Here is a 15889-nt window from a genome sequence, read left to right on the forward strand (position 1 = left end):
CCTCCCAAGCAGCTGGGACTACAGGCGCCCGCCACGTCGCCCGGCTAGTTTTTTGTATTTTTTAGTACAGACGGGGTTTCATCATGTTAGCCAGGATGGTCTCGATCTCCTGACCTCGTGATCCGCCCGTCTCGGCCTCCCAAAGTGCTGGGCTTACAGGCTTGAGCCACCGCGCCCGGCCCAAACTGACTCTTAAGAGCAGGTTTCTCTGCTTGTCCCTGAAGGGTCTTGAGCTGAATTTTGTTCCCCACCATTACCGGGGGGTCTCCCCACAGGGATGATGGCCCTTTGTGGAGGCAGCAGGGCCTCCAGTTTGCCTTCCTGGGGAGCCTGGCTGGGCAGCTGTTTGGGCTGGAAGGCTGACCCATGGCCCTGCTGCTGGGGGCTCCCCTCACCTCCCCAGAGCTGGCCTGAGAGGTCCCAAGGTGGCCAGCGAGCTGTCTGGACTTGGGAATGAGCTCTGACTGGTCAAGCCCAGTTCACTCCCCAGGTCGTTTGAAAGCTGGGCATCCTTGGCCGGGCACGGTGGCTCAAGCCTGTAATCCCAGCACTTTGGGAGGCCGAGACGGACGGATCATGAGGTTGGAAGATCGAGACCATCCTGGCTAACACAGTGAAACCCCGTCTCTACTAAAAAATACAAAAAAAACCTAGCCAGGTGAGGTGGCAGGCACCTGTAGTCCCAGCTACTCGGGAGGCTGAGGCAGGAGAATGGTGTGAACCCGGGCAGCGGAGCTTGCAGTGAGCCGAGATCGCACCACTGCACTCCAGCCTGGGCGACAGAGCAAGACTCTGTCTCAAAAAAAAAAAAAAGAAAAAAAAAAGAAAAGAAAGCTGGGCATCCTGCAGGTAAACTTCAGCAGGTGGGTGCATTGCCTGTGAGGTTGTGTGGGGGATCCTGGCCCTGGATCATGCAGCCCCTCTCTCTCAAGACCCCCATCCATGCCTGGCGAGAGTGGGTGCTCCCTGGAGCCCACTGCTGTCCCTGGTTCTGAAGAGGTCTCAGACCTCTTTGAGAAAACATGTGAAGGGACGTGGAGTGTCCACAGAACCTGCCAGGCTGGGTAACAGCGTTGCCTGTGTCTGGGGTGGAATGCACCCTGCTGTCAAGCTCTGCATAGTGTCCTCGTGCCCAGCGCTGGTCCTGCTGGTCTCGAGCTGTCCAGTCTATCCAGGCAAGGGCTGGGGGCAAGGGGCAGTTCCTGCTTCGTACCAGGGTCCTCTGAGATAAAACAGCTGCTTCCATGTCCTTCCCTGTCATGTCTGGAGCTCTCTGAACAGCCCCAGTAGAAGGTAATAGAGATGGTGACTTCCCCAAAGGAAGGTAAAGCCAGAGGATGGCAGGTGCCACTTCCAGAGCCTGAGTAGGGGTCTGTTGTGGAGGCTCTGGCCCCTGAGCCGTCACCCTGCCCAGCTGGGCAGCACGAGGGGCTGTGATGTGGCTTCAGGTCTGTTGGCTGGTTGTGGGGTGGTGTTCCTGATGTCCCAGGCCCAGGTTGCAAGGACAGTGTGGGCCCTGCTAACTGGTGCTGTTTCTGGTTTCTTTCTCCACGCTTGCAGATTAGATACATGCAGGTGAGTGGCCTGGAAGGGGAGGCTGGGGACGTCCTGCCTGCACGATCTTCTTGACCTTTCAGGGAGGGCTCAGACCTCTCTGAGAAAACTCAAGACCCTGCCCCCAGGGAGACATGGTCAGGCACACGTGACTTCAGGCATCACAGACCCTTAGCACCCCCGTGGTCCTGTACCCCATCTTGCATGTTGCCTTAGAGATCTGCAGCCTGGCAGACCCAAGGGGAGCCTTGGGGATTTCTTGGAGGATGTTGATGGTCTTAGGGCTGACACAAGTGCTGTGGGTCTCAGCACCATTTCTCCAGAGCCTTCTGACAGATGTGGTTCACCCAGCCTAACAGAACCTTCAAGATAGTGTTGGGAAAATCCCCCACTGCCCCACAGTGACCCCGCCTGTCACCTCACCCTGGACCACTGGCCAGGCAACCTCTGAACAGTCCTGCCCCGGCCACATTCCACCAGAGGTGGGGGCAGGCCCTGCTCTGGAGGAGGCCCCAGGGACCCTGCTGGTGGAGGTGGGGTCATCTCAGGCCCCCTGGCTAGAAACCAGTGGACACTTGGGGGAAGAGTCCAGCCTGCAGGTGGCTGGTACTGAGACATGCAATGTCTCAGTGGATGTGGTCTGCATGGAGTTGAGCACACAGTCTGCTGTATAGGGAGGACTTATGCACGCAGTAGGTGCTTTAGCAACTCACTCCTGCTCCTGTGTGGGAGGGGATAGCTTCCACGGCCCTCACCCCAGTCTGGCAAAGAATTGAGATTCAGAATCAGAGGAGTAGGAGCCTGGGATTGTAGAAGCCTCTGCCTCCAAGCCTTCCTTGGCACTGTCCCCATGTCATGTCCCCTCCCCGTGCCTCAGTTTCTTCATCTGCAAAATGGATGCGAAGGGGTTGGCCCTCTCTGTCACCCCTCCGACTGCAGCACTGCACACTCAGTGACCTCGTGGCCAAACCCGAGGAGGTGTCCTCGTGTGCGGTGGTGTCCGGGTGTCACGGTGCAGATGTGCAGGTGGCAGGTGGCTGGGCCTGTGGGGTCCTGCTGACACCCCCTTCCCTCCTCTAGAAAATGAGCATGACTGAGGATGACAAAAGGAATTGCTGCCTGCTGGAGATCCAGGAGACCGAGGCCAAGTACTACCGCACCCTGGAGGACATAGAGAAGGTGAGGGCGGGCGGTGGCTGCTGGAAAATGGCAGCGGCCACTGTGTTCATCCATCCCCTGGGAGTGCATCCCGTCCATCCCCTGGGAGTGCATTCCGGAGGCAGGGCCACAGGGCCTCTCTGACAGGCGAAGGAGATTTGGTGGCCGTCCCAGCTCTGCCTCCGGGTATCCCCTACCCAAAAGGAGGGTGCCCTCTCCTTTCCTCTGCAACCCCTGAAGCCCCAGCCTGCGCCTGTCCCTGCCTCTCCTCCGAGCCTAGTCGGGGTGGGATTACGGCTTCAGCTCCTGAACGTTGCTCTAAGGCAGGCGCTGAGCTAGCTCCTCATGTATTCCCCCCCCATCCCACCTAGAGCTGCTCCCCAGCCTCTCCACCCTCAGCCTCTGCCTCTGGAAAAGGGAAGAAAGCTCCCATGGGGAGCTGGGAGTGTCCTGCACAAGGCATGGTCGGGCCCGGTGACCAGAGCTGCAGACTCCAGCTGTTCCACTCTGGTGCATCTGAGTCCTCTCCCGCTGGCCTGCTGAGCTCCTAGAGGGCTGAGGATGTGCCTTCACCTGCCCTACCCAACTCGGGCCTCCTGTAGGCACCTGATCGGCCTGGCTCTGGGACATTTCCCCGGCACTTCTGAGTCTTCATTGCCAACTGCTAGTGTTTACTGGGGAGAAAAACCAACCTTGTTTTAAAGCTGGAGTCTCATTTCTATCCTCCGGTTGTGGTGTGGGGTCCAGGGTGGCCGTGGTGCCTCCAGCCAGGAGACCTGGTCTGCCCCCTTGGACCCAGGCTGGCTTTGCTCCGGCCGGGCCCCCTCCTGCTGCCCCATCCTCTGGTCCCTGGCCAGCGGCCTTTCTGCACTCACATCTGTACATCCTGGCCCAGGTCCTTCCAGCTCCCTTGAAGCCCTGCTCATGCCCTGGCAGAGTCCCGCCCCTTCCGAGAATCCTGGCTCTGAGGTCGGCCTCTGCTGGGGTCCTGCCGGCCTCTGCATCCCTCTATGGCTGAGTGCTGCCTCAGAAAGCAGGAGGGCTCTTGGGGTCTGTCTGCACCGTGCCTGGGGCCGCCACCTGGGTGTGTTTGCTTGGACAATGCCCTCTGCGTCATGGGGTGGCCAAGGAGTGGTCCCGCAGCTGGGCCCAGAGGATGCCTGCAGAGCTGCTGGCCACCCTGACCAGAAGCCACTCGGGGAGCAGGAGAGGAGAGGGTGGCAGGGCCTCCCCAGGCCTCCAGAGCAGGGTCGGCAGCCTCACACGTCCTCATTTTCACTTCACATCCTGCCTGAGGCTGGGACTGGAGGACTCTGGTCCCAGCCTGCACCCCCGCCGGCACTTCTCCAGATGGAAAGCATCCCTTTTGATGACAGTTTTGGGGTCGTGCTCAGGAGCACAAGCTCAGTGTTTGAGTGCTGGGTGGGGACCACAGCCCTGTCCATCCAGACACTCCCCGGGGTGATGGCCCTGCTTCCTGGGTCTCAGTCCCACACCGCAAGCCAAAACCCCAACGCCCACCTCAGGGCAGCCATAGCACCCATGTCCACCCTGTGTATGAGTGGCCACCACAGGACTCTGCCCCTGTCATGCTGGGAGCATTAGAATCTTTACCCCCACACACTTCCCCGCCCTGAACTCATCCCCAGAGAATGGAGCCCGATGTGGCCAGAACACAGGTGTACCCCAGTCAGCATGGAGCACCCCAGTGTGCCTGCCTCGGAGCTGCCCCAGGGACCCTCCCCAGCAGCTGTGACCTTGAGAGGGTGGGCGACAGCAGCTGGCGGACTTCTCTCTTCCAGAACTACATGAGCCCCCTGCGGCTGGTGCTGAGCCCAGCGGACATGGCGGCTGTCTTCATTAACCTGGAGGTAAGGGTCCTGGCACCCCTCGCTCATGCCGGGCTCTGGGCTCTAACTCGGCACTGGCCACACATGTCCTGCTGTCCCCAGGGCCTTGGAGAGCTGCACCCCTGCAGCTCCGTTGTGGCTCGTGCTGGCCAGAAGGAGGAGCCCCCACCCCTCTCTCCACGGTCTTTGGATTTAGGAGCCAGGGTAGCAGGTTTCTGGGCTCCCCTTGTCTGCGGGGTGAGGGCGGCACTGACATGCATGGCTGGAGGCACGGATGACCCTGAGAATGTAAATGAAGTTTTTGTCAGCGGCCAGAGAGAAGCGTGTCCCTCCATCCCTTTGAGCAGACCCCCTTGCCTGCCCTGCGGGTGTCTGAACGCTGTCATAGAAAGGCAGTTCCCCATGCAGAGTCACCTTGATGTGGTTAGCAGAGCAGGGCGCTGGCACCAGGCTCCGGCGGCCACGTGTGGGTGGGCTTCCTCCAGGGACACGCTGCTCCTGGCCCTTCCTCCTGGCCTGGTGGCCACAGGTGCCAGCAGCTCATGCAGTGGCTGTGTCCTGCCTCCCTGGGTGTCTCATTAGCTGCAAGGGTGGGCTCTGGTCACTGCCCTGGATAAGGCTGGCTTGGACCTCAGAGCTTCCTGTAGTCTGTGCCTCTGACCCAGAGTTCATCTGGCCTTGAGCTGTGGTCCGGATGGAGGACGGCAGACAGAAAGGGGCCTGGGGTGGGCATGGGGGTCCTGGGGTGCGGCCTGGGCACAGGGGTACTGCACTGTGCCGCCCCACTCTGTCTGTAGAGCCTGCCCTGAGTCGGCCGCTGTGTGTCAGATGGGCTGATGCTGGCTGAGGGCGACTTCCCTCCCGCACATACTGGCTCTTCTGTGCACCATTGCCATAGAATCTTCTACCGGAATCACACCGTGGCATGCACAGATATGTGGGGTGCAGGCCCAGCACCCGGGCCCCTCACCCCCTTGACAGGAACCACAGAACCACAGGGGTGCCTTAAGGGTGGCGCTCCCGTCTAGCCTTGGGTGGGCCTGGCCAGGCACTCACAGCTCTTTTTCAACCCAGGACCTGATCAAGGTGCATCACAGCTTCCTGAGGGCCATCGACGTGTCCATGATGGTGGGGGGCAGCACACTGGCCAAGGTCTTTCTCGATTTCAAGGAAAGGTGAGTGGCTGCTGGCCCTCTGGGGCTCCTTGGCCCCTCCCTGTCTGCGGAAGAGTTTACACAAGTGGAACTCTTGGGTTTTGGGGTGTCCCGAGACAGGGGCCGCCTCCTCTGGACCCCATCCTCCCTTGTTGAGGATGCCGCCCACCCCAAGCCACAGCCTGGATGATGGAGAGGATGTGGAGCCTCCTATCCTGTGGGAGCTCGGCAGGGGCAGGATCCAGATTCTGGACGTTTCTACCTAGCTGTGAGGGGTCGCCATCCGAGTGGCTTGGCTGTCCCAGTGGAGATCTTGGGCCCCTGCTTCTCCCTTCTGTGCCTTTGTGGCTGGTTCTTTAAAGTTAGGATGCGGACAAGGATGAAAGGAGGTGGCACGTGAAGCTTAGACGATGCCCAGGCTGTTGGAGGCCGGGGAGATGGCGTTTCTGGGGCTTAGCCGATGCCCAGGCTGTCAGAGGCTGGGGAGATGGTGTTTCTGGGGGTTAGACGATGCCCAGCCTGTTGGAGGCCGGGGAGATGGCGTTTCTGGGGGTTAGACAATGCCCAGGCTGTCGGAGGCCAGGGAGATGGCGTTTCCAGCCATGGAAGTCGCGAGAGAGCCCCATCAGGGGACGGTACCAAGCTCTCTGTCCCTTGGAGATCCTTTGGAGGTGCCCGAAGGGGTCTATGCTAATGCTTCCTGAACCTGGCTGCTCACTAGAGCCACTGGGGAGCTTGTTACAAATACCATGTCCGGGGTCCACTCTTGGAAGGGTCTGCTGTGGGGCCTGGGGAGTTGTACAAGACCCCACAGGCGCGTCTGACCACGCGGCCCTGGGCCAGGCATTGGATGCCCAGGTCCATCTCTCCCTCATCTGTAGGAGGGTCCCCTGCATCATCCGCCAGGTGACCGTCAGCATAGCTCACACCCCTCCCTGTCCAGGCAGCCGGGGACAGGCCCAGGGCTGGATTCTCAGGCACGTTGCCTGGGAAACCCTGCAGGTGCTTCCCCGTGTGCTCTGTAGCTCCAGGAAAGGTGCTCCCCCGTCCCCTGTGAGGAGGGTCCCGGAACCTGCTCTCCAGGGGCCATGGCTTGGGGGGTTCCCGGAGACGCAATGGAGCAGGCAGTGCTTGTGGTCAGGTGGCAGAGGTGACCAGGAGAGCTGACGAGGCCCAGCAGGTGTGAGCACACTGGCCAGCCCCGGAGGCGTAAGAGTGGGCAGGGGTCGGGGGAGGACAGCTCCCTAACCTGCCCCAGCAAGGTGTTCCCTTCATCTGCGGGTGAGCCGATAGAGCCCAGCTGGCGGGTCGCACTGGCTGGCGGCTCAGTCCTTGGCAGGTGTGGGGTACAGCGGACCTTCTCAGTGCCTTGTTCATGCTGTCCCTCGGCCAGGAAGGGAGGGAGCCACGGATGAAGCATGGTTTACTTTGAGGCCCATTAAAGGCTGAAGCCCCGGAGCAGGAATGGCTGGCTGTGAGGTGGAGTGACAGGGTGGATAACCTGCCCTCTCCCGGGAGCCTCCCTTCGCAGTCAGGCTGCCCTGTGACACCCCTGGCCCCGTCCTACCAGCAGGACCTTGCATGCATGGCTCCTGCCCAGGAACAGCGGGCATCTCTGCCTTGGAGTGCCACTGCAGTGTAGGCAGCGCATCCAGTCACAGGCCCGGCCCGAGAGCTCTGTGGACAGGTGGCTTCATCCGTGGGAGCAAGGCCTGTGGCCAGACCCGTCAGTCAGGGTCTGTTTGGGGAAGGGGCTGGCAGCGTTTCATCAAAGCTCATCACCAAGTCATCGTGGTTCCATCCCAGCATCCAGCTTTTCTGCCCCATTCCTCTCATTTTGGAGTCGGCCCCAAGGTCCTGGTTCTCGCTTGCTGGATGAGTCCTGAAGCTTTCATAGGGTGCCTGCTGTGTATGGCTACTGAGCTCTGGACCGAGGATACACAGTGAACAGAGCTACTGGCCTCTCACTGGTTGGGAGGGATGAGAACCAAGACAAGACAGAGGAGCTCGGGGGCGCTGTGGCGTTGCTGGAGAGCCCAGGAGACCCGTGAGGGCTGCTAAGCCGAGGATGGGTCCCCTTGAGCACAGTCCTGCAGGGGTGGGGTGAGGCGGGTGGGGGAGCAGAAGCTTGGGGGAAGGTGAGAGGCAGGAGCTCAGTAGTTTCCTACTGGGCAGCTCTCCAGGGAAGGACTGCAGGGTCCTGCAGGAGCTTTCAGGGAAGGACTCTGGAGGGTTCTGCAGGGGCTTCCAGGTCAAGGGAAGGATTTAGAATTTTTCTTTTTTAAAGCGAGGGCATGAGGAAGCTGCTGAGGGGCTTTGTGACAGGGTTCTGGCAGCTCGTCAGGGGTGAAGGGTGGAGTAGCGTCCCCATGTGGCGTGACCAGCCCTGAATGGCAGGGGACAGTCACCTCCCTCTTTTTGACGTTATGCCTTTATGAATGTAGCCTTGGTCCTCAGAAAGGCAGGAGCTCCTCTTAGCCTTTCCCTGTAGGCCTAAAAAGGGGCATCTCCCACCCAGAGGGACACTGGGCCTTGGGAAGGAGTTTGCATTCTGCAGCTCTGGATGTAGACAGAGCCATGTGGTTTTTCTCTGTGGCTGGGGCTGGCCAGGCTGAGCCTGGAGTCCAGCCCCTGGTGGCTTCCTTGAGTGAGGCAGTGAGTCATGCTGGGGGAGTGGGGGCATACGGGGACGTGGAGGCAGGAGAGCTACAAAGGGAACGGCCTCAGGGAGCTGGCAGCCCCGCAGGAAGGCCACGGACTGGCTTTCAAGAGGAGCTCTCTGTGGAGCTTTGCACAAGCACTTTTGGGAGAAAAGCAGAACAGAACAAGATGAAGGCCATGCCCTCCTCCCCTGGGGCTGTGTGGGATTTCCTTGTGCGTTTGGAGATGAAGGATCCAAGACAGGCGAGCGCTTTGGTGCACCGAGACTTCTGCTCGGAATCCTGGAACGAGTGAGGCTGCCCTGTGGATGGTTCCTACCCGAAGTCCAAGGCTGGGTGGTTCCGGGGTGCTACCTGCAGGGAGAGTCCCTGGCCTCAAAACCCCCAGTAGGGGTTGGCTTGGCCACCTCCTCTGGCAGGGCTGCCTTTGGGAACCTCTGAAGTCAAGAAGCCTTAGCTCTCGCTCTGTCTAACCCCCACTTCCCAGATGGGGAAACGGAGGCCAGAGCTGGCAGCTCAGCCGTGGACCCGCTTGTTCCTGCATCCTTGGTCCATACCTGAGCCCATGGCCTGTGGCCCTCAACCCGCGCTGGCCTGTCCCTGAAAGCCTCGAGGTTCATCACCTGCCCTGGTTTCCCCACCTGGAGTCCTTAGGCCAGGTCAGGGGCACTTTTCAAAGGGGCCACAGGGGTGGACTGGGGGCCTTAGAGTTCCGGGACCTCCTGCTGTGCTTCTGGTCTGGTGTCATCATCAGATGGGAGGCACAGCCTGGAGGCAGGGGTGCAGCCCAAGGACCTGGGCTTTGGGGTCGGTGACTGCTGGTGATTCCCTTCTCAGCTACGGGCCTCTCTGAGCCTCAGTGTCCCCATGGGTAGAACGGTGACAATCACAGCCCCAGAGCTTCCAGCCCGGGTCCTGGCACCAACTGATGCCCAGTGTGTGTGGCATGTCTTCTGTGCCTGGCTCTGATCATTCTCTTACGGTGGAGAAAACACCGATCTGGAGCGGGGCAGGTGCAGGCAGCCGCTAGGGCTCCGTGTCTTGTCTGCTCACTTTTCAGGCTGTCTGGTGGTCTCTTTAATGTCCCTCTGTTCCTTCTCCCCTCTCCTACTCTACCGGGGGCTTCTGAAGCTTTTGTTCTTTTTTTTTTTTTTTTTTTTTTTTTTTAAGGGGAAAACCTTTTTCTCGATTGCTTCCAGAGATGATAGGTTTTCACCAACTTTTATATGAAAATGATCAGTATAATAACAGACTCATTTAGGTGGAAACCAGGGAGCAGGTTCCCATTTAAAGTGGGTCCCGGTCAACACACGGCCCCAGCACCAGGCAGGAGGCAGGCCCTTTGCAATGATGGTGATGCTTCTGTACAGACCTCCCAGATCTGTGGACACGGGACACACCCGTACAGACCCCACATGTGGGCCCTGTGGGACCGGCCACGGGTGCTTTGCTTGACTGTGGCTGGGCCAGGTGAGCATCGAGCAGGTTCAGGTCCTTTATCAGAGTCATGGACCGTCAGCCTTGAGTGCCAGAAGTGTCCCTGCAGGCTTGTGAGGGAGGATTCTCGGGCGGCCTGAGGAGGTGCCAGCCACTGGACCCCACATGCAGCACTCGGAGGATGTCAGGGCCTCTGTCGCCCCTGGCCGCGGTGAGGACAGCCTCTTGAGCATTTGTTGGGAGTGGGAAGTGTGTCAAGATGCCTGTCCGTGTGCCTGAGCCAGCAACAAAGGGACATGCTCCCTGGGCAGAAAATGTGTTCCCAGCCACGGTTGTGTTCTTATGAGCCCAGAACTCCAGAGTTGGGAAGAAAGTGAGCATTGTGTGGTCCAAAACCCCATAGGTGTGGGGAGTGGGGCCTGTCTAGGGCCCATGTGGCAGAGCCACCTGGATGGAAACCTGTCCCTGCATCAAGACTCCATGATCAGGACGCTTCTTCCAGAGGGCCGCCCTCCACAAAAGCCAAGCTACAGGCCCAGCTGCCTGCCCTGAGCCCCAGGCCGGGTGCCCTACGGCAAAGCAGCTCTCATGATGGAAAAAGAAATGGCCCAGAGGCCATGGTGACCTGGTCCCGAGAGCCTGCACTGGGCTTCCCGGGCCAGGGAAGGCTCCAGACGCTAACACGCAGCCCTGCCAGAGAGCACATCACCAGGACGCTGGGTCCGGCCTAGCCCTGCAGGCCAGACTGTCAGCTCCTAGCAAGTTCATGGAGGCCTCAGTCGCCCTGCCTGAAGGGTGAGGCTGATCACACCCATCTTTACAAATGGGCAGAAAAAGTCGTCAGGCTTGTTGGCAAAGCACCTGGCAGCAGCTGCCTCGGCGAGTGGTGGCTCTTGTCATCCTTGTCACCAACATGGTCACCTGGCGTGGTTCTTCTTCTTTGGGACTGCCCTGTCGGTGGGGTGACAGGGTTTTCAAGATGAAATTTCAGGCTGGTAACCTAAGACCCTGAGGCTCCAGAGGCCGGGAACCCTGGGTTCCAGTTTGTAGAGATGCGGGCCCAGTGCAGGGCAACGGAGAAGGTGCTGTGGCTGAAGAGACCAGCACAAGGCACTGAAGTGGGAAGCAGAGTGGCTGGGAGAGCGATGCCGGGGCCAGGAGGAGGCGGTGGGCAGGACACGAGGGCCGTCCTCCTGGGCATCTTCCCAGGACCTTGCTGGTCCTCCCAGGTCCAGGGGCCACATGATTGCCTGCATCCCTGGTGAGGAGGGGGCCGTCACTGACTGCTGTTGTCCCCTGCTTGTGGAATCCAGGCACCATGTAGAAGCACCAAGGGTGACACTTGGGGGTTTCCCAGCTGGCACAGCACCAGGGTGAGCCCTGAGCCAGCACAGGCCTCGGTGCTCAGGACCTAGGGACAAGAGTCTGAGCCCTCCTGGGGTCTTCCTTCCTGGGGCGATGCCAGGAAGGAATCCTTTCCTCCAGCGTTGGCCCTTTTCAGGGGTGGGATGGGGGGTTGAGAGCTCCACCCTGAATCCCCAGCTGGGACCTGACCTAGAACCACCTGGGACTCAGGAAGAGCGGGGCACCCCCTCTCCCAGCACGCCGGCAGCCATCCTGCGGCCCGGTAGCATTTCAGGAAGGGTAAAGCAGCCTCCTGGCCGTCGCATATGTCCACACGCAGGGAGCTGTCAGGGGAGGGGACTGTTGGTTGCGCACCTACAGCCTGCTGGGAAAAATGGACGGGCTCACTGCAGCCCCGAGCAGCTCGTTAAACCTGTGTGTGTGTGCGTGTGTGTGCAATGTCCAGGCTCCTGATCTACGGGGAGTACTGCAGCCACATGGAGCATGCCCAGAACACTCTGAACCAGCTCCTGGCCAGCCGGGAGGACTTCAGGCAGAAAGTCGAGGTAAGTCCTGCCAGGCACTGGCCCTGGCCTTGGCTCTAAGGTTGCAGCTTGCAGGCCGGAGCTCATTAGGTACCAGCCTCTCTCTTGCCCATTTGTTGGGAAGGTGGTGACGGGGATGGTGATATAATGGTTTTTTGTAGATTTTTCTTTTTTGCATTGTGTTGGGTTGGGGATTGGGTTGGGTGGAGGTCACCATCCCAGGCCAGGACACAGCGAGACTCCCCATGGAGATAGGGCCTTGGGACTGAATCTAACTCAGCAGGGGGCTCTGGCTGACCCCGACCCTGGCCTCTGCTGACCCCAGGGAGCCCCGGGTAACATTTGCTGGGAACCATGGGGCCACCCACCCCTCATGCATCCTCACCCCAGGCCCAGGGCGAGTCTCTATCAACTGGGGGCTCTGACTGACCCCTGACCCTGGCCTCTGCTGACCCCAGGGAACCCTGGGTAACATTTGCTGGGAACCATGGGGCCACCCACCCCTCATGCATCCTCACCCCAGGCCCAGGGCAAGTCTCTATCAACATCTAGTTTCTCACGTGAGCCCCTCCCAGCCCCTCCTGTTCCCAGCTGGAGTTTCCAGGCTCCATCTGGTCAGTACACCCTATTTTCTGCGTGGAGCCTGGTGTAGAGCCCTCTGGCTGTAGCAGTGGTGGAGGCAGTGTGGCCCCCCAGTGGAGATGCCTGATGCCCCCCAAGTTCAGACAATGAATGGGGGAATGCCCTGGTTCCTGGGAGTGGCCCCCACAGCTCAGTGCAAGCTGGCGCTCCACCTTGCTTCTCCCAGAGGCCAGACCAGAGAGGGGCTGGTCAACGGGGGATACCCTGCTGCCCTTCTCCAAAGGACCTGGCCTGGCAGAAGAGTCAAAGCCACATCCAGGCAGGCCCAGCAGGCGCTCTGGGAGGGTTCCTGTAGCATCGCACGTGTCTCACTGCGTCCCGGCCTGGCCAGTGCAGATACGGCAGGGTGGGAGAGGTGGCGCGCCCCCACCCACGTGTTGTGAAGCCCATTCCTCTGCATACACCGGGTGCATGGACTGGTTCTGGGAGCCTGGCTAGAGAAGAACCAAACGTCTGGGCCCGAGTTCTGGGCTTAGGTCTCCCCTTTCTGTGGGCGAGGGTACAGGTGGGTGGATTCAGGCTTTCCTCAGGGAGGGCTCTCCCATCACCCTGTCGCCCTCCCAGGAGTGCACGCTGAAGGTCCAGGATGGAAAATTTAAACTACAAGACCTGCTGGTGGTCCCCATGCAGAGGGTGCTCAAATACCACCTGCTCTTGAAGGTGAGGCCCTGGGCCCCGGGTGCCTGTGGGGTCATCACTGCCAGAGTTAGATGAGGGCTGGCAGCTTCCAGGGGGTGTGGGATGCAGCCCACAGACAGATTAAGTTGAATATAAACAAATCAGTTCGTGCTTAGTTCATTATCACTGCTCAATGCGTGTGATGAACGATTATCACAGTAAATATACATGGGAAGACAACTCAAGTCACTATTGAGGTCAGAAAACTGAAGGAGACAGAAAAGTGTCCTCACACCAGGAATAGGAAAGCTACTGTGGGCCGGGTGCGGTGGCTCAGGCCTGTAATCCCAGCACTTTGGGAGGCCGAGGCGGGCGGATCACGAGGTCAGGAGATCGAGACCATCCTGGCTAACACAGTGAAACCCCGTCTCTACTAAAAAATACAAAAAACTAGCCGAGCATAGTGGCGGGTGCCTGTAGTCCCAGCGACTCAGGAGGCTGAGGCAGGAGAATGACGTAAACCCGGGAGGCGGAACTTGCAGTGAGCTGAGATCCGGCCACTGCACTCCAGCCTGGGCGACAGAGCGAGACTCCGTCTCAAAAAAAAAAAAAAAAGAGAAAGCTACTGTGGTTGATCTCTGAGCTTCCTGGTGGCCACAGCAGAAATGGAAATGGAAGGGCTTCAGGAAAGACAGACCTGGGAGGGAAGGCGGTGGTTTCTGCCAGCCACCTTGTGAGGCCTTTTCCCGTGAACTGCTGGCACAGAGCCTTGCTTTTTGCTGCCTTCATGTCCTTTCTCACGGTCACTCCCTTCCTTTATCCACAAGATCTGGGAGTGCCCCACCAAGATGTGGGGTGTCCCCCTGTGGAGGGGTCACTCTCTGTCCTTTGGTGGTGGGCAGCCAAACCCAGCCTGGGCTGGCAGGTGGGGTGGCTTTCTTCTGAGGACTTTGTTCTATGCTCACCCCCTGCACTGGAGGGGTCAGTGCAGAGGCCAGGACCCCCGAGTGGTAACACATGACACTCTTCTCCCCCCTCCAGGAGCTTCTGAGCCATTCTGCAGAACGGCCTGAGAGGCAGCAGCTCAAAGAAGCACTGGAAGCTATGCAGGTGAGTGGGTAAACTGAGGCAGGGGAGAAGCCATCGTGCAGCTTAGCACACCATGCCCGCGTGGTCTTGGACTGAAACTGGGCTCATTAACAAGCCGTGATTGTGACTATAGACATTTTCCTGGGACAGCAGGAGTTGGGGCGGGGCAGGGCAGGGGGTGAGACCCACAGGAGGTGGAGGTGACGGGTGGAAGGGCACTGCAGGTCAGGTGCCCCCTCAGGTGTCCCGGGTCCTAACGTCACCTGTCCAACAAGACCTCCTTTGAACCTCCCCTCCCCCTGCTTTCCCCCCAGGCACTCGCCTCCATTCTGGGCTTTCTGGCCCAGTGCTTCTCACTCCCAGCTCTGAGCCTTCTGCTTCTAAAATGCTACCTCAGGGCCATCTCTCTGCTACCTGCCTGGGGAACTCCTTCACTCCTGGCTGTTTCAAGGACACCCCCCTCCCGCATCAAGCCAGCCATGCCTCCCTTTCTCCCCTTGTCCGAGTGAGCTTAGCTCATGTCACTCCCTTGCTCAGAAACCCTCCATGGCTCCCTCTGCCCATGAAGCAGGCATAGGCTCCTCACTCTGGCACTCCAGGCCTTCTGCAGGATGCTTGCCCCCAACGTTGTAGCTGTGTTTACCACAGTTCCAGGCAGATTGGATCCCTCCCAGGCTCCTGCACATGCCCTGCACTTCCCCGGGTCCACGTGTTGTCTCAGGTGCACCCTCCTCCTCGTCACCTGGCTGCGTCCTGCTCATCCTGCCTTCGCCATGGACAGGACGGTTTCCAGGGAGGATCGCCCCTGACTGGGTTCCATCCTCAGGGAACTGGCTTCCCCGTGGGTGGCACTCTTACTCCTGGACACAGTTGTTCATGCCAGCCCCTTCCCAGCCAGGCCTGTGTCAGCCACGGTCACCTGTGTCCCCAGGTCAGGCATGGCACCCGGCATGGGGTAGGTCCCCTCCAGCCACATCTGGATGGAGGGATGATGGCTCCCCCAGCATCTCCCTCGTTGGGAACACGGGACACCTCTGCCAACTCCCCTCAGGGCTGCAGTCCTGCCCTCTGATACCTGGCGCCTGCCCTCTGAGCAGCCCCCTGGGCTGTGGGCCCCCTTTTCCTTTCCCAGGTACCTCATTTAAGGAGCGCCCTCTGGGCGGGGGCGGGGCTGTAATCTGTCTCCGTTTATAGCTGCTGTTGGGCTGGGACAGGAGTGGAGACCAATGCTTGGCCACCGGTGCTAGGAGGTTCTCTGAGCAGGGCTTGTCCTCTGGGAGAAATTTATTCCCAATCCTGTGGGCACTCATGTGTGAGCACGGGAGGTGGTCCCAGAGACCTTCAACTCCTGTGCCGCTCGGCTCCACTGGGCAGCGAGCACCCTGAGGAGTGCTCCAGGAAAGCTTCCTGCCATGACGGACTGATAAAACTTTCTTGGTGTCAGCTCTGCTGCCCCCAAGCCGCCCCTCTCCAACACCTGCTCTGGCCTGTCTGCTGTGAGCCACGGTTTGTGAGCCAGCACGGATGTGTCCTCGGGGCCTCTGAGACAGTGACAGCAGGTGCAGTGGGCCGTGCACCCGGGCCCTGAGTGTGGTCTTGCATTTCATACTCTCAGCACTTGGTGTCTGGCTGGCGGGTGGCTCTGAGCCCCTCGACGGGACAGTTTCGCAGGAGTGTAGCTCACAGTGCTGCACGAAGTACTCTGTGACTTGCAGGTGTGCATCTGCCTTTCTGAGAGCCACCGAACCTCATCATGAGACTTCAGGGCTAGGGGGGATTTTAGAAGTCTTTGGATCGATTCCCAATTTATCTAGGAAGTCATTCATGCAGCCACTATG

The 15889-nt window shown here is 59.7% G+C and overlaps 1 protein-coding gene across 1 annotated transcript in view; it reads left to right on the forward strand.

Annotated features, from left to right (window-relative positions):
• Positions 1–15889, forward strand: part of VAV2 (vav guanine nucleotide exchange factor 2) — a 192278-nt gene that overhangs the window by 144263 nt on the left and 32126 nt on the right. Inside the window, 6 exon segments of the mRNA XM_017848951.1 lie at positions 2635–2733; positions 4515–4583; positions 5637–5737; positions 11624–11723; positions 12909–13004; positions 14004–14080. Coding sequence (XP_017704440.1) covers positions 2635–2733; positions 4515–4583; positions 5637–5737; positions 11624–11723; positions 12909–13004; positions 14004–14080 — 542 coding nt within the window.

Source organism: Rhinopithecus bieti, unplaced genomic scaffold, assembly GCF_001698545.2.
Source record: "Rhinopithecus bieti isolate Rb0 unplaced genomic scaffold, ASM169854v2 scaffold_2205, whole genome shotgun sequence".
Classification (NCBI taxonomy): Eukaryota; Metazoa; Chordata; class Mammalia; order Primates; family Cercopithecidae; genus Rhinopithecus; species Rhinopithecus bieti.